Below are 25,901 nucleotides of genomic sequence, written 5' to 3'. Positions count from 1 at the left end.
GCGGGGATATGGGTCCCCATCCACCTCCCCACACTTTTTTCCTACTTCTCTTTGGAGCGCTAGGCTATGCTTAGATCTTTTTTTTTTGGGGGGGGGGGGGGGGAGTACAGGTTCTGTGTCTCCTGGCTTTACTCTATTTCTCTGCTGTTCAGGGAAATAAGTTTTGATTAAAACAAAAAAACCAGAGCCACCCCAGAGAAGCCCAAGGGAACTATGTGAACCCAGTGAGACCTGGGCTGTGACTTTCTTGGACAGCAGCAGGAGAGCAATGGCTAGGGGCATGGCGATCATGTGGTTTGGTGTGTTGACCATTAGAAGACGCACAGCCTGTGGGAATAGGCAACTTAATACTGCTACTGGTTCCTTCTGTCCTGTGTGTGGTACGCTGTTCCCACCACAGAAACGGTTCTTGGTAGAGTGGGGTGTCAAGGGAAGCTTCCCAGGGAATTTCCAGTCCCATTTGGCCTACCCTGTGGGACCTGTTGTCCTGATGAGTTTGGTGGGAATGGCAACCATTTTCCCCATGGCTCCTTCCCCCGTATTGTAGGAACACATATATCAGTTCCCTGGGGAAGGGGGTATATTGTATGTGTGAGGATGGGTGCTGGCAAAACCCACATTAGAGCTAGTGGGGACCATTGGGGTTCCATTGCTGGAATGGTTTTATTAGGTGGTCCTCCTAGTGAGGGAGTTGCTTGCCAGGGAGAGGGGCCTGTCAGTGTCTCCCTGATTCTGCGCCCCGCAAAAGTGCTCCTCGGGCCGGCAGTCTTGTTCAGCTGTGCTCCACCGCCAAGCTCTCCACCCGGGTTGCTGTTTCACTTCCGATGGGGGAGGGGGCATGAATTCTCACTTTACACAGTCTTTCCCGGCGCTGCTAAACTGCACACAATACGTTCCTTGTACCAACTGGGAAATGGGAACAAGAAGACCTGAGGTAAGGCTGTGGGAGAGTGCTCTGGTTGCCAAAATTGTCTTGCAGTTGGGATTTGACGGGAGCTTACCTCGTAGCAGCCATCTTGGCCGACTGCTCCACCGGAAGTTCTCGGTCCACTATCAAATTTAAAAGCTTTTTACTGCAGATAAATTTGGAATTGTATGCTCTATATATCTATCAGAAGCTCTGACGCCAAAACTTTGTGTGCCTTCTAGCAGGCCCCACAGCCCTTGCCAGGGGCTGAGGCCTTCTCTAGCAGGGGCCGGTGGAGATGGAGAATCTGGCTTCTGACATGGCTTTTGAGAGGTAACACTTCGCAAAAGCAAGGACTCTCATTCTGTGATTTCCATTCTTCTAAGGGACTACAAATCCTCTACTTTGCTAGCTTATATTTGGGTATGGAAGGCATGTGAGCCCCTCTCCTTGAGGAGGGTACAGAACCCAGCTGTGAAGGAATTCAGCAGAGGGGGTTTCAACAGGGCTTGGCCCTCCATTTCCTGAATGTTCAAATTGCTACAGTCACCTGTTGTGCATAAGTACATAAGTAATGCCACACTGGGAAAAGACCAAGGGTCCATCGAGCCCAGCATCCTGTCCATGACAGCGGCCAATCCAGGCCAAGGGCACCTGGCGTCTGGTGAGCTTCCCAAACATACAAACATTCTATACATGTTATTCCTGGAATTGTGGATTTTTCCCAAGTCCATTTAGTAGTGGTGATCTTTACCTGGTAGCACAGCCGAATGTCTCGTGGTTCTTCAGGGGGTGGCACATTTGAGCTCACCCGTTTGTCCCACCTCTTTGAAAGATAACATTGTTGAAGATAGTCTTCCAAGTTGCCATCGCTTCAGGGTCTCAGAATTACAAGCACTATCTTGTGACCCATATTTATCCTTTTCGGGAAATGTTTGTTGCCGTTTGTACTGTCTTTCTTCCTGCAGAATGTGATTTCCCTGTTACATGCTAACTAGGAGGTTTTCCTCCCCACCTTTGGGAAATGAGGGCAGACATGCATACCGGAAAGTTTCACAAACTGCATTTTCGGAGAGTGTTGCTTCGTTACTTGCAAGAAATTTTTTTCTGCCTCTCAGTCAATTTGTGCTGTTCCATGGATTGTGCAAGGGTGTGGCAGCTTCCAAGTCATCTGTAGGGCACTGGATCAAGGTGGTTATCAAGGCGGGTTCCTTTTTTTTGGAGCAAATGGGTTCCAAGGGAGTCTTGGAGCTCACTCTACCCTTGTGTAGGTGGCTTCTTTGGTGGAAGCTTGTGCTGTTTTGCCCAAAGACATTTGTGGAGTGGTGACCTGGTCTTCTCTTCACTCTGTGATACACTACAGAATTGTTCTAGCCAGAGACTTCAGCCTTTGGCAGAGCAGTGATTTGGGGGTCCTGTCTTCCCCCATATAGTGAGATTCTGCTTAGATTATATTCCAGTTGTTCAGACTGGTGTGGCTTGGACAATAAGGAAGGTGAAATTTGGTCAAAACTGTTAATTTCCTTTCCTTGAGTCCAGCCACACTACTGGAGACCCATCTTGGAAGACTGAGTTTTGGGACGGTGGGATCTCAGCTTTTCTGTCATTGGGTGTACATAGTTCCTTATATAGGGTAATTGGTTAACTTAATTATGCTGCAGTGGCAGATGGGGCTTGGGTATGGCTCACAGGATGTTTTGCTGGTTGCACACTGGAGAGTTCCAGAAGGCACCAACATATCCTGGTGATGTCTCTACCTGTGCCCGCTGGTAGGAAAGACACACAATCCAACTTGTTCAAACTGGTGTGGCTGGACTGAAGGAAAGGAAATTAACAGATATGACCAAATTTCACCATATCGAGGACAATAACTACTACTACTACTACTTAACATTTCTAGAGCGCTACTAGAGTTACGCAGCACTGTACAAATTAATAACTAAGGATTATGATGGCATCTGAGGAAGAACTATAATTTCCAGTGAGAGGGGGACAACAATTTTTTTTTTTTTTTTGCTAACAGAGGCTGGTGTCACCTTAGAACTTTCCATAAATTGGACTTGAAAGCTCATGCCTCAATAAATCAGTTAGTCTGTAAGGCGTCATTAGCCTTTTGTAAGTTTCACTACTACCGGCAAACATTGGAAGCTTTCAAAGTAAAGAACCTTCTCATTTTTGCAGTACTGTGTGCTTCTACCCTGGTACATACATCTCTGCTGCCCTAGTTGAGATGGTGTGGCCTGATTATAGTTAGTTAAATGTGTAAACCTATTTGTCATAATATACACTAATAAACCTCAATTTGTTTTTCTAGTACAGAGCACTATTCAACGGTTTCAAGAAAAATTCTTTATTTTTGCATTAACACCTCAGCAGGTCAGAGAAATTTGCATTTCCAGGTAAGATAAGTAATATATTTCTAATAGTAATGTGCCAGTTCATGTTAAATACATAAATCATTTTGTATTCAGGTATCTTCTATGCAGAAAATAGAAAACAAAGTAAAAAAAAAAATCCTAGTTGAATTAAAGGAAAAAATATTAAGAAATGGCTTGTCAGTGGGAAGGATTGCCCCCCGTTAGGGGATCAAGCATACCCTGCTGGGCTACTGATGTAACAGACTGCAGCAATATGACCACTTCCAGACTGTCCTCTTAATGATGTAGAGGTTTTCAGGCCAGTAGTATAGGAATAACTACCAGCCCGTAAATCCCTGTGCCTTTAAGAGGGCAGGCTATGTGGAGATGTACTGCTTCATAAATTACTGGCATGGTTCATGCAGCTGTGAAGCCTGGGGGTGTAGCAATAGCAGACAAAGCATGGAGCAGTAAGAAAGGGAAAAGGGGGTGGGATTTGATATACCACTGTTCTGTGTTTACAGTCTCAGCGGTTTACATAGTAGTTGGTGATTCAAAAGGGTACTAAACATAAGATCAAGTCTTTAAAAAGAATGTTGGTCAAATGCTGCACCAGAGCTGTATCCAGCTATGATTCTAATGATGGTATCTCTTATGTTAAACGGTCCAAGGACGCGAAAGCGATGAAAGCTGTGAAAACAGCATGAATCATCAACTACTACATTTGGGTGCTGTAACACATATGCAGACTCCTGAGGCAGGCACTGTTGCTGAAACACAGTGCTGTGTCAAGTCTATTTAACTTATTTGTGGAATAAAGCAAACAACACTTTCTCCATCTCCTGGGCTTCATTGGAAGAGTTTTGTTGGTCACGCTACTCCCTCTCCTGACTTGTTCTGCTTGTAGCGGATCTTGTTTCTCCACTCTGGAGGTTGATTTCTACTAAGCAGATTTTTGGCCACAATCCGTACCTGCTTGTCAAGATTTAAAAAAATAAAAGAAAACAAAAAAGAAAAAAGCCTGTGCTACTTAAGATGCAGAAAAACAAAACACCTATCAGTAATTCACAGAGCAACCCTACACATATGTCTCTACCTCAGCTAGTTTCTGCCCTGGCAAAGGTGCGCAGGGCACTGCTCTCTAGTAGAACTGACTGATTGCAATCTTTCACTGAGCACAGGATTGTGAGCTGGTGCATGCCCACAGACAAAGCAGGTAAAACAGCGAAGCAGACACAAAAGATGATGAAAAACAACCAACGGACTTGAATTTTGTTTTGGCCGCAGAGGCCTGCCTCAGGAGGCTCTGTCTCTGTGGCTGAAACACGATTCATGTCATCCAGTACTTCCATAGCGTCCCACAGATCAATCCAGAGACTTGTGGGTTATGTCCCTCTACCAGCAGGTGGAGATAGAGAGACCTTCAGAGGTTTATTATATGTGGTCATGTGCAGTCACCTTAACTTCAGTATTCTCTCTATCTAGCAGGTGGATGGTCATATCTGTGCAGCTCTGGATTGACTCCTGCCTAGTCCCCTGGGTCTAGTCAAGCTTCTGGGGTCTGAGGTGTCCTGACATGGGTGCACACCTGGTGGTGCCAGGTCCCTCCCTTCCTCCCCCATCAACCCCTCCTCTCTGCCTGACTGGTTTGTGGTTCTCACTCTCCTGACTTTAAAAGGAGTCTGAGGTTTCTTGTGCTCTGGCTTCCTCTCCTGCCTTTTAAAAAAAAAAATGCCGTTTGAGCACTGTTTAAAAAAAAAAAAAAATCTCCTCAGTCTGATTTGTCCAGCACGGCAAGCTCATGCCGGTTTGCAGTACCGGCTGAATGGTGTGAGGACCGACTTGGCATGTGACAGCGATTTCCCAAGGGGGTGAGTAGTCATTATCCTATCTGTGCTGGTGGGGCACAGCAAAAGCTTGTGGTGGGAACCACTGGGCTGCTGCAGTTTCCCGTGCTGGAGATCACTGTATAGCCCAACTCCGTGGAGTGGTATGCTCATTTTGGTGGGCGCAGGGCAGTGAGGATTGAGGGCGCCATCTTTCTTGCTAATCCACGTGGCAATGCTGAAGCCCCAACGCTCCCCTGGGGCCTGATTTGCTTGCGATTCAGGCAGTTTTATATGTAGGCTTTTCAGAAATGTGACTGGGGAACTGGGGTGGATCACTCCCAGTTTCTTCATATTTGATATTTAAGGGCTTCTAAGAAAGGAGGCCTGGGGTGGTTTGCAGACTCCTGTGGGAGTCCTCGGGTCTCCCACAGCTTTGAGTCTCCTGCAGCTTTCCAGGGACGAGGTCGGAGACCTATTAGCCCCTGCAGCTGTTCTGCGGCAGCGAGAGCCTTAAGCTTCAGCTTGGAAAGTACTGACTATCTGAAAGTCTTCTGGTAGAGATGCCTGTCCTTCACTAGGTGATTTACACTAAGAATATTTCTGGACCCTCCTTGAGGAGGTTCAGGGTGTGTGTACATCATTAATGGAGGTGAGAAAGGGATCAGGATTAGGGATTCTACTCTAGGCTTTTCACTCTTTCCCTCTTCCTCTTTCTCAGAGCATGGCAGTATACAGTTTGTTTAGTCAGTCAGTCTTAAGGCTGTTGACTCCATGTTTCTGTGAGAAATGTTACATTTTGAGGCTAGTGCAGGCTTCTCAGGTTTCTCTCGGTTTCCAAGGTAATCCTGCACCCTCTGTACTGCCCTGGTGGCATTTGCTCTGTGTGTACTGTTTCCATCAAACTAGTTTTATTCAGGACGGTGGCTGGCCTTTCAGCCTGAAAGTTACAAGTTCATGGCTGGTTTTATCCATCCTATTAGAAACTGTGGGCTCAGCTAGGTTTCCTGTGGGACATACTTTATTTCATTCTCTCTCACTGCTTGCCTGGCTGGAACAGTTGTCAGGACTCTACTGTACTAAAGATTGCCCTTCTCTGTCTCTCTTTGCACGCTGATACTGGCCACACCTTCGCATACTAGCCTCAGCTGCCCCGGTATCTGCAGCGTACCAGGTACCTCTAATTGCTTCTATGGCATTTTTGGCATCTTTTCATGGTATGGGGTACCTAAATTTCATGAGGAGAGGTCCGGGAGCTACTTCAGTGTAGAGGTAGCTTAATAGCTGAGAGTTAGCACAGAGCTCTAGGGGTGCTTCATGACCCACTGTAGCTTGCTATCTGTAGTGCGCAATGGTGCAACAGCCATATTCTGCTACACCATCTGTCTCTGGTTCTCAGCCACACTTGTTAGCTCCAATGCGCAGCAGTTATAGTGCATAGTCACACCAGCCAATTCTTGTCCCTATTTGCAAGAAGTTAGCTCTGGCTTAGGCATCAGACTACTGATGTGGCTTCCAAGTCACATTTGGCAACCTGCCTTTTGGAAGTAACCTTGGGACTGGAGAAGATCTAGGGCAGTTGGGTAAAGACCTGAGGGACTTCCAAGTCTCGGAGATGCCAGGGGACAAGTTTAAGGATGATTTTTAATCCGCTTGGTTTTGTCGTAGGGTTTGTGGGGCCAGGAAAACCACTTTCAGGGTCTCCACTTCCAGTATGACAAGCCACCTGGCTGCTGGTAGAATGAGCTCTGTTTCAACTCCAGGTCAACCTATGCCTGCTGCATCTTCCAATGATGGGAGGTCACTCCTCAGGCAGGACTCCTGTACTGGTTTCAGGAGGAGTGGACCAAGATTACCTCAGCTCAGATGTGTCTTAGTTTTTCTATCGCACAGTTACAACTTGGACTTCACTACAGATTTTTCTTGGCGTCTACATGCAAGCTCAAACACTTGTCAGGCAGTTCTTGCCACCTTGCCAACATTTCTTCCTATAGGCACAGTCGAGTCTGTCCCCAGTTGCAATTGGGGAATGGGAAGTTGTTCCCTTTGCTTTGTAATTTCAACCAGGGAGCTTCCTTCCAGCTGAGTTTGGACATCATAAGAGTCTAGGGTGTTTACGGTTCAACTTTTCACAATGTGCAGTGTGTAATAGTTCTGTCTGGTGAGGAGAGTTTCTAGCCTCCCTGGACCTCAAGGAAACTTACTTTCATATTCCCAGTGCTCCTTTCTGCAGAGGGATCTTAGCAATTTATGACGATGTCATTCAGCCTTTCCATGTTACCGAGGACATTTTTGCAAGGTCATGGTGGTAGTGGCAGCTTTCCTTCGTGTGGATGGATTGCAGGTTCATCCATACCTTGTGACTGGCTGATTTGTGGCTCTCTCTATCAAGAAACTCTGCAAACATCATCCAAGATACCTACTCGTCTTCAGTCCTTAGGATTGGTAATCAATGTCACCAAGAGTCAGCTGTTTCTCTCACAAATCTTGGCTTATTGGGGAGTGCTGTTTCATATAGGCTTAGGAAGTCCTTTCCTTCTTTTGCTCCTCAGCAACAGATGCCAACCCAAGTCAGGTTTTACTTTTCCCTACCAGGTCCAGGATATGGGAATAGGTTCAAATTATGGGCACAAAGTTCTCTTTCGTGGACATTCTCTCATTGGCCTGAGTCTGTATCAGACCACTTCAGGGGTTCCTTCTCTGCTTTGGTCCCCATCTCTATGGTTCCTTTCATGCCAACTTAGTCTCAATGGGTGATTTCAACACAGCTTTCTGCTGATATTTCAGTTCTCTCTCCCTGGAGGTGGCTATCTGCAGCTTGTAGGCTGCTAGGGTGTGCCGTAGCTGGCAGCAACAGATTTCTGATCCCTTTCAGAAGACAGACAGTCGACCTCCTCCTCACTTGCCAGATGTAGAGTCGAGGCCGGCTTAATTGCCAGTTTTCTTCTACGATTTCTTTTAGGCATCAGACTTTTTTGGCGGTCACAGCCTGTCATTTGATGTGGTTGCGCTGCTGGGTGATGAATGCAGTTTCTAACGATGGCTGGTTCAGCTCACTTTTCAGGGCAACTATTGTTTGAGGACTCCATGAAGTTGGTGGAAGACCTGGGTGACTTACAGACTTAGCGTCTTCCTGAGGACATGTCTACAAGTTCTTTTCGGTCGGGTCAGGCTCGCCCTTATCTTTACGACATCAGGGCTATCGTGCTGGGCAGCCTAGCTTTCTTTAGCAATCCAGTCTGGCAGGTTCTCAGAACTCCCAACGTCATTCGTTTGAGATCCTCTAGATTTCTACTAGTGACGGGCTCACAGTCCTGGCTTTTCTGCATACGGTAGTTTCTGCCTTCCATCCCATTCCACCTTTTTCTCTTCCCGCTTCTTGGATGTTCACCATATACTCCTATACTATTTGGAAGTGACCAGCAAGTTCCATTGGTCAACTCTTTGCTTTGCTTGGGACCATAGGAAGATACCATAAGAAGGCTCGCCATTTTTAGATTGGCAGATGTGGGCATAGCAGTTTTGATGTCAGGAGGAGCAGACCGTTTGTAGAATAGGCGTCTGTGTGAAGCTGAAGAGCTGTTCCGCATAAGTGCCATTTTATTCAAAATCCTTTTAGGGGAGCAGCTGCTCCCCTTGCACCCCACCTAGCTACGTCTCTGCATAGTGGGGCAGTGCCTGATATGACCCACTTAGCAGAAGTGACTTACTACATAGCCTTATGCACTGCTAAAGACTGTAGTGGATTAGCAGATGGTAGCGGTGGCATTATCAGAAGCAGACATTCAGAACCTTGAGAGCCTTAGATATATAGGAAGGTGGCAACTCCTTACGAAACACCCACACTGCGGTAGGATCATCAGATTCCTGACCTGCTGAGGCAGAACTTCCTGTTACAGAGAGAGGCTTTTGAACAGTGTCTCAATGGCCAAGCAGCAGGGTTTTTTCCTACAGGCTCAACACGCACGTGCTAGCAACGAAGAGGTTACCTGATCTATGGTACATGCATGTTGATGGTGATGTGTGCAGAACCTGTCTCGCGCACACTGTAGCGGCCTCTCTCTCCACCACTGAAAGTCCAGCTCTGAAGCACTGCTCTGGGATGTGAGTTGAGAAGCCATCTGCCTACTGTGCACTAATAAATTGCAGCCTGGAGCTGACCAGTACCGTAGAAGAGCTGAGCTGGCTGCACAGTGAGTGAATGACGTACATGGGGCTTCCTTGCCCTCTCCTGCGGTGCTCTGCTTTCCGCCCCCTCCCCCTGGATACACCAGGAACTGGGAGGCTGGTTCAGGGCAGCAAGTGAAACCTGAGTCTCCATCACAGCCACTGCCAGCTGTAAAAGGAGCTCAGCTGCTGCAACTCCAAGTCACCATAGCCTATCTGCTGAAAGAGTTTTGTTGCTGCCCCCTCCCCAGCGACACAGCACTGTCCACAGCACAAGGAGGCCAGGGCTAGGAAAGAAGCAAGCCCGTGGGTGGCTGCTGCACTCTGCCAGCCCTTGTCAGAGATTAATGCAGTGCAGGTAAGAGGAATTGGGAGACTTCTTGGGACTGGGAGTCGAGTGGGCCTGGGAGAGGGGGAGGAGGGAATAGGAATGGAAGAGGGACTGAACGGGGGTTAAGGGTTAGGAAGGAATTATCTGGATAAGTAAACGGGGATATAGAGGAGGGAACAGGGAGACAGAGGAGGAATGGGGAGGGATAAAGAAATCTATAGGTAGGTGGTGTGAAAGAATGAGGAGTGATTGGTAGAAGATGATATCTGGGTAGAGTCATGGACTACAAATGCTACACTGCTTTGGGATGCAAGTTTAAAACCAGGACTGACCAAAGTGTCTCCTGCTGGAGTGGGTAACTTGGCAGCTCTGGTTTAGTGATTGTTGGTGGGTTTCTGGGCGGGGTTAGGCTCAGAGCCCAGGTCAAAAAAAGCCCAAGTTGTATATTTCATGTTCGTGGGTGTTTAGATGGGGATGGTCTCTGCAGTGCCCAAATAAAAAAGCAAAACAAAAATTTTATATTTAATATAGGGTTTCTGAGTAGGGGTGGGCTCTGCATTTCCAGTAACATTAAAAAAAAAGTTTTATATTTAATGCTGTTACGCTTCAGAGTGGGGAGGGGAGGGAAATTGAGAAGGACAGGAAAGATGGACAGACTATGGTGGGAGGGGATAGGACAGGACTGACACGGCTACGGGGGGGGGGGGGGGGGAGAGGGAGTAGGGAAGGGCTGATGCCTAGCTATGGGATGAATGATAGGAATGGTTTGATGCCACTGGGTGGGCTGTAATTATACTGCAGGATCATGTCATGTATGATGAGATGTTTGTCATTATAGTAGACTTGTGTCTGGTCAAGTTTAAAGATATGAGATATTGTAACTATATTTAAAAATCAGTTTTTCCATTAAGTATGTATGTGGTTTATGTTGATGCAGGGCAGTTGTTGGACTTGGGCAGACTACTTAGAGTGACACTGGTGAATAAATCCAGAATATATGGCAACAAATCTAATTTGGAATTCCTATGAAAAGTTGCTGAGCCAGGAAAAGCCTTGTGCAAGGAGTGTGAAAAAATGTTGGCTCTGGGCAGTGAGAAACCTAGATTTCAAACTGTCCATGGACTGAAATGTCACCTGGCTAAATATGCCACAAGGAAATCAACAGCACTTCTGAAATGGGTTGCTGAAAACTCCATTGAAGTGGCACGTAAAAAGGCCAGAGTCGATGTTGCAGATGAACCCACAGTACCTGCTGCTTTAATCCAGCCAACTCTTGCAGCTACGCTGGGCCGTCAACTACCATTCGCTGATAACAGTGAAGATGCAAAGGGTAATGACAAATCAATTATGGATGTCATGATTGTCGACATGTTGCCATACTCCATTGTTGAAGGTGAAGCATTTAAGCGACTGAATTTTCTGATCCTGCAGGTCCTCTGCACTACAAACTAAAGTCAGAAGTATTATCATACTTCACTCATGCCTTCAACTTACAATACCATTTTTAAGCATGTAAAGAAACTGCTAGGGAAGGCAAACTGGGTGTCCTTCACGACTAATGTATGGAGAAATTTAACAAAGACCTGCTCAGCTTCATGGGACACTTCCTCCATGGACCAGCCAAGCATAAAATGATCTTAAGTGCCGTGGTTCTTGAGGAGGATCATGATGATGTATACCTCAATTCAAAACTGCAAGGAGCTGTAACAGTGGGAACTGTGAGGAAAGGTCATGATCATGGTGCAAATAATCTGTGTTTCCTCAGCGACCCTCCAGACCGGTCAAGACGCGTGGGTTATGTACTCCTACCAGCAGAGGGAGACTGAGAAAAACACTGAGCTTTGAACACTGCCTATATAACCTGTGCAGTACATACAGTAGCCAGTATTTTCTCAGTCTCAGCAGAGGTAGAAGGACAGCCTGTGCAGTCTTCAATAGTCTGGTGAGGTAGCTTTGATTTTAGGGATAAAGGATTTTGATTTTCTTTCAGGGGATTTTTATCCTTTAAGTACCCTGTACGTGGTTTGCCAAAAAAAAAAAAATGCATTGTTCACTGAAACATTGGTTGAATCACAGCAAACAGGCATGCAGAAAGTTTTTGCTGGCTGTCAAAAGTCTTGTGATATACCAGCACACAAACTTCTGCAGAGTGTGGAGTCATACTGGAACATCACCTACTTAATGGTACAACATCTGGTCGAGCAGTGCAGGGCTGTCAATTTATTCAGTGTGGACCATGGCGGCATTAACACATTTTCTTCCGCAAAATGGGAACTCGCAGAATATGTGGTAAAAGTGTTGCAGCAATTTAATGCATGCATCTCTATTATTCCACTCATTGCAGTGTTGGAGGGCAAGATGCAGAGTTCTTCTGGTGATCAAAGTCTACTGGAGATGAAGGCTGTGCTGTATGATGCCATAAATCACCGCTTTACCTGTCATAAAACATCTCTTCACACCATCGCTGCCACACTTGTTTCAAAGATGCATATCTTTCTAGGCAGGAAGCAGCAGCTGCCATAGTGGAAATCACAGAATATTTGCAATCGGCAGCAACCATAATGGGACATGAGACATCAACTGCCCAGCAGCCTGCATCAACATCACCAGGACTGTGGGATGCACATGACAGCATACCATTAGAGTCTATCACTGGAACTGAATGGGAGCCACTGTATGAACAAGAGCTAGAAGCATATTTGAAGGAGCCACGTGTGTCCTGTTCCATCAACATTTTTGGATATTGGTATTGTAGTCCATTTTTCCAAGTCTGGAATTAGCCAACATCAAGTACTTGCTACACTAACTACTGAAGCAAGTGAGCAGTTGTTTAGTTTAGCAGGACAGCTGTATGCAGATCAACGCAGTAGCTTGCGTGGGGAGAACGTTGAAAAACTATTATTTATGACTTACAATATTCGCTTGTTGGACTTTAATTATTGATCCCACTTAAGTTAGCTGGATCAACTGCGTAAATATATTTGGGGGAAAGGTGGACACTTTCAGCATCAGATCTAAACTTTTCAGACTTTCAGGTTGACATTAACTGTGTTAGAAACTCTAACTTTTGGGTAGTGTTATTTTAAAATTTGACATTTCAACGTTAAGGTGGATTTCTATGAAATGATCCCTATGGTTACTGAACCTGGCAGCCCCCTCTGTCTTCTCTGTGCACTCCTCCTCCCTTCACAAAGTGGCATCTGTTTCTAACAACATTGTTTGAAATAGATGTCACTTTGTGTACATAAAATTTTAATTAATTTGTTAAAGGTGTGCAGTTGTTGCAGTATGTTTAGGAGGCTTCCTTTTATCTGGACATTTCAAAAATGATGATAAAAAAAATAATTTGTTCACAGAACTAGACTCGAGGTCTTTTCTTTTGTTTTCAGTTTCAGGCACGTCTTCATTATCAGCAGAAAATGAATGAATAGTTTCGGTGGCAGTTTCGGGTACTAACGAAAATGAAAAAAAAACCACATTGTCAGTGGGCCTCTAATGGAGATACTTTCATAATGGTATAGTGGCAGAGGAGGATGTATTAGAAGTTTGATGTGAGAGGAGAATCGAGATAGGAATCCCAAAATCCAAGTGAGGATAGTGTATGAAGAAATAAAAGGTCATCAGCAATGTCAAAAAGCAGCAAATAGGCCAAAGTGAATGAAAGGTCACTGGAAACTTTTCTCAGAGGTTGTCCCATGGAATGTAAAAGGTAAACCAGATTAGATGACCTTCTGTCTTGGTTTAAAAAAAGAGACACTGAGAAGCATGCTGTAGAGGCAAGAACTAATACTAAAATCTTTCTTTCAAGTACATCTGAAGCACAGGTTGGATTTCTGGACAATCAGAGGGTAAAAAATGCTCAGAGGAATAAGATGAGAGAAGGTTGGAGGGTTTAAGTTTGCTGATTTGTACTTTTCAATTTGATAAAAATTGGGGGGAAATGATAGGAATAAGGTAATAGCAGACAAGCTAAATGATTTCCTTGCCTGTGCCTTTACTGAGTAGGTTATTGGGGTCATACCCATACGGAAAACGTTTTCTGATGGTGGTGATTCGGAGCAACTAAAACACATCACTATAAATCTACAAGATGTAATAGATTCAAAGTGACAAACTGTAGAGCAACAAATCACCAGAATCAGATAGTGTTCGCCCCAGCATCCCAAAAGAGTTCAAACATAAAATTACTACACTGTTCCTTGGAATTGGTAACCCATCATTCATAACAGCAACAGCATTAAAGAATTGTAGGTTGACCAATGTAACACCAATTTTTTTTTAAGGGGCTCCTGGTGTGAGCCAGGAAACTGTAGGCCAATGATCTTGACATTGGTGCGGAGTTAAAATGGTTGAAGTTCAAAAAACAAAAATTACTGACCATGTAGATAGACATAGCTTAATGAGAGTGAGTCAGCATGTGTTCAGCAAGGCAAGTCTTGCCTTACCATAAAAAAAAAATCTAATGAATTGATGTAACAAAAAAATAAAACAAGTGGGTAATGGCGAGCTGGTTTGAATTTTCAAAAGGCATTTGACAAAGTTCCTCATGAGACACCCTTTAGTCAACAGAAGAGGAATAGAATCGGAAGTCATGTCCTTTTGTGGATTGCAAACTGCCTTAAAACAGGCCTTGGCAAATTTTCTTAGGATCTAAGAGCCACACTTGGAGCAACTAGAATTTTATCTATGTATGTATGTCTGTTAATGCATTCTTATGAATCGCCCAAGGTGATGTATAGCAATCGACCATCTCAGCAGCCATAGCCTCAACCTTTTTTTATCACTTGCCCCAGCAGCTGCAGACTGTCTGGTGATAGAGAGAGGCATCGAATATTAAACAGCACGATAATGGATATAAGTGGGCTGAGATAGAATTGTGCATACAGAACGGATCTGTGAGGGTATTCCAGATTTCAAATCATTTAGCACTGACCTCTTCCCACCACCCCACTCTATTAGAATTTTTCTTAGTCTTGACCTGTACTATATATTATTAAAGTATCTATTTCACTGTTTTAGGATACATCATTATGATGATTAATGTGATCCTTTTGGGCAGACTTTTTTTTGCAGCAGTGACAAATTGGTGTATAGTTAATATGATAAAATATAAGTTAAACTATCAATACAGATGCTAAATAGTAGTAGTAGTTTTTATATTCCTTCAGGTAGTTGATGATTGAAATTCTTGAATTTTTAGCCTGAATCACTGAAGTTGATCTCACTGTTTTTCCTATAGGGATTTTTTGCCTGGAGGCAGAAGAGATTACACAGTCCAAGTACAACTAAGGTGGTTTTTAATTTTTCCATGAAACTATTTTCTCACTAAATCATATTAATCCAAAGACTGACTTCATCAAAAATGTGAAATAATTCTTAAGAATGAAACTTCTCTTTGGAAATAGGTTGTGTCTAGCTGAGACTAGCTGTCCTCAAGAAGATAACTATCCCAACAGTCTGTGTATAAAAGTAAATGGGAAGCTGTTTCCTTTGCCAGTAAGTCATTGAAATGTTTTTTTATTTTATTTTATTTTGGCATTTGTGTGGTTTCCTAAAACTAGGTACCCTACAACAAATTACAACATATGTACACATGAAGAGAGTCTCTGTCCTATAGAGTTTCGATCTATGAGACAGTTGGAAATGAAGGGACTTCACGGTGAGCATCAGTGGCTAAAGCAAACTTGAAATTGGGCCTCTAACTTTAACTATTGTGTCATTTCCTCTGTTTGAACAGTATATTTCAGCATTCTGAAGTCAAAACTATTTCTCAGTATCACAAATGTATTCTGTGCCACTACTCTGTGCAGAATTCCCTATTTCAGCAGACTGCACAGAATTTTCCTCACAGAATTCTGTGCAGTCTGCCTTTGTAGAGCAGAATGGTACAGATCGGCAGCTGGAAAGTGACTCCCAACCTCCGTATGTACTCACCTGCTGTCTTGGCTCCCGGTGGTTCCTTTAAGCAGCGTGGCTCAAAGGAACAGTTGGGCCCGAGATGGAAGAGTAGGAGAAAGCAGCCCAATGTGCGGCTCTGCAGCTCCTTCTCCTACCGCGGTGGACCACTGAGTGTGTAGGAGCGGAGGGGGTACAAAGTATTGCCATACTGGGACAGACCGAAGGTCCATCAACCAGCATCCTGTTTCCAACAGTGGCCAGTCCAGGTCACAAGTACCTGGCAAAATCCCACAACAGTATAATACATTTTTTACTGCTTATTCTAGAAATAAACAGTGGATTTTCCCCAATTCCATTCTAATAATGGTCTATGGACTTTTCCTTTAGGAAGCCATCCAAACCTTTTTTAAACCCTGCTAAGCTAACCGCTTTTACTACATTCTCTGGCAAAGAATTCTAGAGTTTAATTATACATTGAGTGAATCTTGAAAAGGTGTATGGAGTGTGGGTGCAGGGAAGGGGGCTAGAAAAAGGTGGATGAAGGGGAGTGTGTACACATGCATGGGAATAGGGTGGAGGTCTATATGAAAGTGCATGGGAAACTGCAGGGGTGTGTATTTCGTGCCTGGGGGAGATGCCATCCCTTATAATAGGGGAGTTCTGCACAAAATAATTACAAATTTAAATTTAAATCTATGTCGTCAAAAACCAAGTTGTTAGTACTAGAAAGCAAAGATCTGGATGGAGGAGAGACCCCTTGTTCTATATTAGATTTAGAATTTTGTGCAGAATTTTGCTGAATTTGCAAATTTTATGCGCAAAACTTTGAATTTCCTTGCGCAGAATTCTACCAGGAGTAGCTGCACTGCTCCGCAAGTTGGGTCTACACATCTTCTTTTACCTTGATCACTGGTTAATCAAGGCAGCCTTCTGAGAAGCGGCACAGATTTCAGTTCTGTCCATCATATGTCTTGTAGAACTCGGGTTTGTGATAAATCGCCCCAAACCACATCTTCAGCCAGTTCAGACCTTAGAGTTCATCAGAGCTCTTCTGGACACTACTCTGGTTTTAGCTTTCCTCCTTCAACTGAGAGCAGACAATATAATGCATCTCTTCACCCAGATATCAAAATCTACCCAAGTGTCTGCACATCAGATGCTCTGCTTACTCGGCCACATGATTTCAGCAGTCTATGTAACCACTGACTCTGCTTCATTTCTGAATACCAATTCCTTTTATGTTCAATTTACTTATCCGTTAACCCCATTAATTTTGTGTTCACTACAAACTGTATATTCTGACAAATTGTAATTCTTTATATTGTTACTATGTAAGCCGCATTGAGCCTACCATGTGTGGGAAAGCGTGGGGTACAAATGTAATAAAATACCTCAGTGGGGCGCGCTCAGTGGTCTCAAGCCACAAGATTGTTTTCAGCCCATATTTGAGTTACTTCACAGCTACACCACTCTCTACTTTGGTGGATGGTTCCCCAGAATCTCACTCAGGGACTTCCATTTCAGCCCTTTCCACATCACAAAATCCGTACCATGGATACCTCTATGGTTGGTGGGGGAGGGGAGGGGTTCATCTCAATGGTCTCCAAATATGAGGTTCTTAGTCCCCACAGGAAGAACAACAACATATCAATCTCCTGGAATTGCGAGCAGTCTGGAATGTCCTCAGAACTTTCCAACACCGTATCCTCAATCAGATAAATCTCATTTGCACGGTCAGCCAGGTTACGATATATTACCTGAACAAACAAGAAGGAACAGGTTTTTACTACCTATATCGAGAAGCAATCCAGATATGGACCTGGACAGCTACTCAGAACATCTCTATAAGAGCTGTTTATCTAGCCAGCAAACAGAATGCTGACAAATTGAGCAGAGTTCTTTAGCCTCAAGAATGGTCCTTCAGGATGCCTGTGACTTGTCAAATATTCCAATGGTGGGGGACCCCAGCGATAGACATGTTGACTTCTCAGAGCAGCAAGCTTCCCCGCTTGTGTTCCAGAATCTATGCTCCAAACCGTGTAGCCCCAGATGCCATCCTGCTCCATTGGAGTACAGATCTTTTATATGCTTCCCCCCACACTGCCTCTCATTAAGAAAACTCTTCTCAGGCTACATCGAGACAGATGGGCCATAATTGTAATTGTTCTATACTGGCCATGTCAGATTTATTTATTTTTTATCCTAGAGTTATTGTACAAGAAACCATTGAGGTTAGATCCTTTTCTAAACCTAATACAGAACAAGGGGTCTCTCCTCCATCCAGATCTTTGCTTTCTAGTCCTAACGACTTGGTTTTTGACGACATAGATTTAAATTTATTTATTTTATTTTTGTTACATTTGTACCCCGCGCTTTCCCACTCATGGCAGGCTCAATGCGGCTTACATGGGGCAATTGAGGGTTAAGTGACTTGCCCAGAGTCACAAGGAGCTGCCTTTGCCTGAAGTGGAAATCGAACTCAGTTCCCCAGGACCAAAGTCCACCACCCTAACCACTAGGCCACTCCTTTTGACAATGTAGACTAACTTGATTTGGGCACAATGTAGGCCATGTATTACATTAATAAACAATAAACATTCCTTAAATCTTCCTAATGGTATCGCTAGGATGCTGTAGGAAACCTATGCAGAAATGTTTCAAGTGGAGAAGATTTTCCTTCTGGTATACAGCCAGAGCACTCGACCCTGCTAAGTGCTCTCTTCCTACCCTTATGGAGTACTTCATCCACCTTTCTGATTCTGGCCTCAAAACTAACTGTCAGAGTATACCTGAGTGCCGTTATCACATGCATGGTAGGGGCAATGCCGTGAAGTTTTAAAGTGCACTGTGACAGTGTCTTCACTGACTCCTTGGATGACATCATCCACATGTGAGAATATATGCCTACTGTCCTCGGAGAACATCTACTACAGATTAGTAACTTTACTCTTGTCCCACTGTCATGAAACGCTTAGCCACTCGACTGGGGTTACCCTACGGCCACTTAGAGGTTCTATCCCCAGCTCAGGTCTACCTGCACCTGACACTTCTGCTCTACCTCCTACCCACCAACTGGGTCCTGACTACCAACCACCTCTGGGTGAGTCTCCCGCTCTCAAATTATCCCCAGTGATTTCTAGGTTACTGGGGCCACACTCCCAGTGGTACCACAGTTCCCAGAAAACACTCAGACCTAACACGCAAACCTCCAGAATTCTAAATGAGTCAATATAGACAGTTAACAAACTGAAAATTGTTTATTGTCTTAAAAATTGAACAGCAAAAGTGCAATCAGCAAACAATAACAGGTAACTGAAATATGGATCAGTTATAAAACTATCTAAATATTTGTTTTCTTTCTAAAAAGTACCTGGGAAGAACTGGTCACAGAGCCTCAGCAAAGAGATCTTACTCTTTTCTTTCTGGCTAAGGTGGGGCAAAAGCCAGTAAAATACGAATGAAAATGAGCTCCTGGGCCAATCAGAGCCCAGAACAACAAGTTCTAAAAATAGCTGATTATATCACTGCAGACATTTTCTTTATCTGTGTTAACTAAAGAAGGAAAGTTTAGTTTTTTGTAACAGCTTACAGTAAAAGATAACGTGCACCACCTGCTGGCGAAACTAGAGAAATACACCAGGAATTAAGGTAGTTTTACGGGCTTAAAACACACTGTTCTGTCACACCCACTAACAATAAATCTTGTAGTGGCTGCAACAGCAAAGGAAATGTTATGGAAATATTTGCTTTTCTGATTTCTAGAGTACAGAGTAGAAGTAATAATTTTTTGATGTTTTTCAATATATATTATGGTTTCTGATCTCTTGAATACATTTTTTAAAACCTAATTGGCAGTATATCTTATTTAACCATTAGTCCAAATAGTCTTTACTGTAATGACTAGCTTATTTGAGCACCTTCCATGTAACATATATTACATTCTTTGCAGTTATTAGTAGCTGTAAGAGACTGATTCTTGATGATTTCTCAAAAATCAGGGCACAATGACCAGTTTGATCAATTTATGTTCTTCAGGGTTCTTCTGAATACCACTTTAGATATGGATATGTAGAGTAGCTGCTCTTGCGAACTGTGCTTTGTTTCCTCCATTGGTATCCTGAACAGAGTTGGGAATCAGACCTATACAGAGTGCCACTTTTTTGGGGTGGTTGTTGATGGTATCAAAGTATGGTGACTGTTGATGGTATCTATGGTGATTGTATTTGTAAAAATAACATATCTACAAATACCACTATAGTGTGAACCAAGAAGGAAAAGCTTCAGAATATACCAACACTAAATATCTTATTATAGGCATAAAAACCTTCTCTAAGTAGGTTACAAAATGCTGAAAAGGTGACAAAAATTAAAAATCATTATTTCTATTGTTGCATGTGAAGTGCTTCTAAACTTAGTTAGTCTGACATGTTTCACATTTCTGCTTCAGGGACCAGAAAACACACTCATAAACTGCCACTCTGCAAAACACATAATACATTTCATAACTTTATAAATATTTGAAAAGCAATTTTTTTTATAATAACTCACCTTAGTTCAGTTTCACGCATGCTGCTTCCAAGCTATCAAGCTGCACAAACATGGCACCTAGGCTTTGTCACATGCTGACTTAAATTATCCATTCAGAAAATCTTTGGCACATCTGCATGGCTGACCAGTCATTAAAAACGCTCGCATTATGTGCCAGTGAAAAGTGCTTGAATAAATATTCATAGCTGCTTAACCAATAAAAAAGCGCTTACATCTATCATGCCTATATATAACCACCCAATGAAATTTCTGATAGGTAAAATAAAACAAAACAAGAAAGCTGAAAACATTTTCTAATATATAAATCTTCACATGTTGCAGTATTCACAAAAAAAATTAATCCATTCCTTTTTTTATTTATTTATTTATAAGCTTTAATAATTTTTTTACAAGAACACTTGCTATGCAAAAAAAGAAGAAATTATACATCTTGTCATTACAAATTCAAATTATAAGGAAACAGTATTCTATCTCATATTTTTCAAGTCCACAATATGGGGAAAGACGAGGTAAAATTCCATGAAAACTTTTTCTTTTAAGTATATTACTTAGAAATAGAAGAGAAACATTATATGCCTAGTCTTTTTTAATTTACGGAGTAGATGTAGACAAAGCCAATGGTTGTTGGATAGGAATGGCAGGTGCTAACTTAGAATCTAGAAAATTACTCAGTTCAATTGCTTCAAAAAATATATATTTAACTGAATTAACTTTTATCACGCATTTACATGAAAAATTTAACCAAAATAGTCCTCCTAACTAGGACCCTAGGACGGAGCTTTAGAAAGACTTGACGTCTCTTTTGTGTTCCTCTCGCAATATCTGGAAATATTCTAATTTTGTTTTTCACGAAAAGTTCATCACAATGTCGGAAAAATTGTTTGAGCACCCAGTCCCAGTCGGGTTCTAGTACAAAAGAGACAATCAGTGTTGCTGGTGTCACCGTTTCTTGTTCTTGAAGTATTTGTGTTAAGTTCAGAATATCAAATGAAGCCATTAAAGTTTTCTCAGTATTGCTCATTTTTGTTTCTAAATTTGCAATCTTTTGCAAAGGTAATTGAATTACTTGGAGCATCTGAGATAACTTTTGAGAAAATGAATTATCGAGCCCCGCTAGGGCATCCCATATCGAGTCAAGAGTTATATTTTCAGGTTTAGAAGGCAAAATGACTTACTGGTTGCAGCCAATTCTGTCAATTTCTTTGTAATCTTCTGTTCCTGGTTCTCACCTGCCATAATGCTGACTCCTTCTTCTCCAGCTCCAGAAACCGGTAATTCTTGGCCGATAGCAAGTCCCTCTGCAGGTAGCACTCCTAGGTCAGAGACGCTGAGTACTTCCTGCCCCTGCAGTCGATCCCTTGCCGGCATCGTCGGAGGGCTCCGTTCTTCGGGGCTAAAGGTGATATCCGCCTCAAGCTGGTGGAGCGAGGAACCTCCCGTCGCTCCCTCCAGCAGCAAAGAATCCAGCCCCACAATTTCACCAGGCACTGTGAAGCGGTCCATCGGACCCGTAACTCCAGCAGCTGTGGGAGGGATCACCTGCTGCCTGCCCCTCTGCTTCGGCATGGCTCAGGTAAAAGTTTGTAGGTTGAGGGAAATCGGGTGGAGAGCCGCTTAACAGCGTTCTCTTCAGGACGCCATCTTGTCTCTGCAAAATTAATCCATTCCAATTTTCCATTTAAACCTTTGGGTTCCATAGAATTAAGTGTATAAATCCAGCACGGTTTGCACTGGAGCAATTTATGCAGGCGATCACCACCTCTCGGACTTGGTAAAACTTGATCTAGTACAAAACAGAGTAAGGAAAAATCATGGGATTCAGCTATACAGCGTGAAACTAAAGGAATATTTGTATGCCCATTGTTAATAGTGCTACAGTGTTCATTCATTTGCTGTTTAAATGCCCTCAAGGTTTGTCCTTCATACATTTTTGAACATGGACATACAGATACATCCTTGTCACCTGAAGTATCTTGGATTTCTGTAGGGAAACATAGCTACCAGTATTGCCCTTTGGCCTCGCATCTGTGGCCAGGGTTTTCAGAAAGTGTTTCACAGTACTCTGAGGTTTCAGCAGAGCCAGCAGGTCTCAGATTAGCAGATATTGAGGTTGCTAGGCCACATGGCCTTCACCACCAATGGCACACCTCCATTTGAGGCACGTTCAGTGGACTAGCTTCCCAGTGGTGCAGGCCACAGGGAAGCTGTCCATCATCACCATCACTTTGGTGCTTGTGTTCTTGTGATGGACAGTTCAGCTCAATTTGATCTTGGGGCTTCCGTTCCAAATTCCTCCTCCCTACAAGACACCGACAATGAGTTGAGGAGCTTATATAGATGGGCTTCACACTGAAGATCATTAGTCTACTCAAGAGGTTCAGCTTCACGTGAACCTCCTGGAGCTCCGAGCCATGTGGAATGCTTTAAAGGCTTTCAGAGATTGGCTGATGCACAAAATTGTTCTCATCCAAGCAGAAAGCCAGGTTGCAATATACTATGTGAACAAGCAGAGAGGCATGGGCTCATACCTGTTGTCAGGAAGCAGTTGGAATGTTGCACTAGGCCTCCAGCCATGGTATAGTCCTTGGGGCTAGATACCTGGCAAAGAGCAGCAGTAGCATGGCAGATAGACTGAGCAGAGTGATGCGCCTTACTGGCCAAATCAAATATGGTTCCCTCTACTTCTATAGTTAGCCTCTGAAGACCTGTGCTTTGTGACCCTCATTCCCAGAATGAAAGGTCTCTTTCTCCTGCACTCCAGCCTTCAATCCTTAATCCTCACGGCTTGGAGGTTGAGAGGTTAGAAATTGACTCTCTCTGTCTACATGCAGGTGTTTCCCGCATCCTGCTTGTTTCTAGAAAAGATTTCACTAAGAGGTCATATAGTTTTAAGTAAGAGGTTTGCCTCCTGGTCTGAGGGCAAGGCCTTAGATCCTTTTTCCTGCCCTACACAAAAGCTTGAATACCTTGTACACCTTTCTGAGTCAGGTCTCAAGACCAACTCTATAAGAGTTCACTTCAGTGCAATTGGAGCTTGCCATCACCATGTAGAAGACAAGGCCATCTTTGTACAGCCTCTAGTTGTTCGATTTATGTAGGGTTTGCTTTTGACCAAGCCCCGTCTCAAACCTCCCACTATGTTATGGGACCTCAATGTTGTCCTCACCCAGCTGATGAAAGTTCCATTTGAGCCGCTGGACACCTGCCACCTGAAGTTCCTGACCTGAAAGGTTTTGTTTTTGGTAGTGATCCTTCAACACACAGTCAACAAGCTTGGATCCTCCCTAAACAAGATTTCATTATCAGGCACTTGTGTGGTTGGGCCTATCAAAGGCTTCTCAAAAGAACACTGGTAATGTCTGTAACAGGGCTCCATTGGATGATACCAGCCAGTTGTGAGAACATATTTCCTGCTGTCCTCGGACAGTATCTGCTACAGGTGAGTAACTTAAAGTAAGAGTAAACTTCATTGTCCATAAACACTATGCAAATGCTGCATTAAAATCATAAGTTTTGCAACTAGTACTTTCAAAGTAATGGTCATGCCTTAAGAATCCATTTCATGCAAAGGAGAAGAATCTTGTGGAGTGTTATTTTCATACATAAGAAAACTAATTTTTCACTGAAATAAACATTTCTTCTTTCCCTTCCTTTTTTATTGCAGGGATATGCTCCACCTCCCAAAAATGGAATAGAACAGAAAAGGCCTGGACGTCCACTGAATATTACTTCTTTAGTGAGGTTATCGTCAGCAGTGCCAAACCAGGTCTCAATTTCTTGGGCATCTGAAATTGGGAAGGTAAATTGTACATTTGTATTACTGTAACTATACATGCGCAACATCTTATTCTAAAAGAGCCTTCACAAGTAGCAGTGACTAATCAGTGTGCCACAGTAGAGAATGACACAGGAACGGGGACAGAGCTTGTGGGGATGGGGGCTGGGATGGGGACAGATCCGAAGGGGACGGGGAGGGATGGGGACAGAGCCGACAGGGACAAACTTTGTCATTTTCTATTTTGAAGCCTGTTAATGAACTGGACTGTTATTTATGTTTGCGTGATGCAGACAATATTTTGATTTTTTTTTTTTTTAAACAAGCAAACATGCTGGCCACAACTAGCAAAATTTGCATGGGGGATCCTGTACATCCTGCTACTAGCACATCTTCTAAGAAGATATATTCTATTGCCAGAAGGACTGTAGAAGACAGGAGAGCTAAACTGAATCCTGAGATTGTTGATGACTTATTCATCCACAGATTAAAAAGTCATAACAGTGCTTCATAGGGCACATTTTTTTCCCTCTAGGGCATACAGAATGGGTTGTATTTTGTGCCCCTGGACATTTTAACAGGGTGGATTAGGATTCCTCGAGGTAGTAGAAATCAGCTATTATTGGGGTTGGAAGGGTAGAGGGTGGTGGTGAGGAGAGTTATTATGGCTGCTCACTGTTACTATTGTTTTCTATATGTAATTTATACACAATAGTTGCACAGCATATTGTTCCTTTTTATACTTTAATAAAAAGATTTAACTATAAAATCATAATTGTTCGCGGCTTCTGCAGATGAGGACAGAGCCCATGGGGATGGGGCGGGGACGGAGACAGGCACTGCGGGGATGGGGCGGGGACGGAGACAGAACCTGCAGGGATGGGGACAGACTTTGTCCCCGTGTCATTTTCTGTGCCACAGCACAGAGTGGCAGGATAACAAACAAAAGTAAGAAAAGAAATATAATTGTGTTTCATTTACCAGAACAAGCCCTTTTAATATTGAGTTCTGGCTTTAAGACAAGTTCCCCTGTTATCTAATGGTGTCCTTATCTTCTCCTTAGGAAGGATAATGTGTGGATGGGGGGGGTCATTGTCTTTGTGTTAGAGCAAGGAGTATCAATCCAGTCCTTGGGACATATCAAAGCCAGTCAGGTTTTCAGGATACTCGCAATGAATATGCAGAAGACAAATTTTCCATGCACTGATATCTTTGTATGCAAATCTATCTTGTGCATATTCATCGTGGATATCTTGAAAATCAGACTGGCTTGGTGCGTCCCAATGGCTAAGTTGAGAACCTCTGTGTTAGCTTTCAGTGATAGTGGAGACTCTTTTGTCAGATCAGAAATCATCTCATACTGTCCATGTTGAGGAATAGAGGATGCAGTCATTTCTTACAGCTCGCTAACAATTGGGAGAACAAACATCTGAAACACTGAGAACTCTTGTAGTTTATATAAAATATTGCGAATGAAGATTGTTTCTTATGACGATATAATAAAGTAAATCAATGAAATTATGGAGTTTTATTGGTGGAGCTCGGGCAGGGTTCCATGGATTTATGCTCTATTTGCAAGTACCACTTCATGGTGGATGCATGCGGATGACTGTTTTACCTGATGTATATTTTAACCCACATTTCAGTGAAACTTAATGTTTAATAAAACTTGCTATTCCACCTTTTCTGATGAACAGGACAAAGTGGTTGGTTTACAATAAAACCAAAAATTAAAAGAAAGAATTAGCTCCTAATCAGTATATATGGCAGACACAGACAACCAATGCAGCAAGCAAACTAAGAAAGTAACTAGGTTCCTGACCACGACCAACCCAGCAAACTAAGAGGTGAAGGCCAGGGTGAAAAAGATTTTAACAGGATTTTGAACTTCTTCAAGAAGAGTTCTTAAACAGGGAGAGAATTTCACAGAGAAGGGGCAAGAAAACAGAACACCAAGTCTCATGTGGATTCCAAGTGGGCCCGAGGAGGAAGAATAAGGTACTGTTCATATATTGAATGATTTGAAACGCATGGAAAATTCAACACTGAGAGGTATGAGGGGATTCCGCAGAACTTAGAACTGGTAACGATA

The 25,901-nt window shown here is 43.2% G+C and overlaps 1 protein-coding gene across 3 annotated transcripts in view; it reads left to right on the top strand.

Moving 5' to 3' along the window:
• PIAS2 (protein inhibitor of activated STAT 2) overlaps positions 1-25,901 on the top strand; it is a 133,260-nt gene that overhangs the window by 13,151 nt on the left and 94,208 nt on the right. For 2 of the 3 annotated variants that reach the window (XM_030192910.1, XM_030192911.1), the window contains exons 3-6: positions 3,222-3,306; positions 14,828-14,878; positions 14,994-15,084; positions 23,699-23,833. In XM_030192910.1, coding sequence (XP_030048770.1) covers positions 3,222-3,306; positions 14,828-14,878; positions 14,994-15,084; positions 23,699-23,833 — 362 coding nt within the window. The remainder of the gene's footprint in view (positions 1-3,221; positions 3,307-14,827; positions 14,879-14,993; positions 15,085-23,698; positions 23,834-25,901) is intronic. The other variant, XM_030192913.1, reaches the window with a different exon arrangement.

The sequence above is a fragment of the Microcaecilia unicolor genome, chromosome 2 (genome assembly GCF_901765095.1).
Source record: "Microcaecilia unicolor chromosome 2, aMicUni1.1, whole genome shotgun sequence".
NCBI lineage: Eukaryota > Metazoa > Chordata > Amphibia > Gymnophiona > Siphonopidae > Microcaecilia > Microcaecilia unicolor.
Note: the sequence above shows the minus strand (reverse complement) of the source record. Positions and strands in the feature narration are given on the sequence as shown.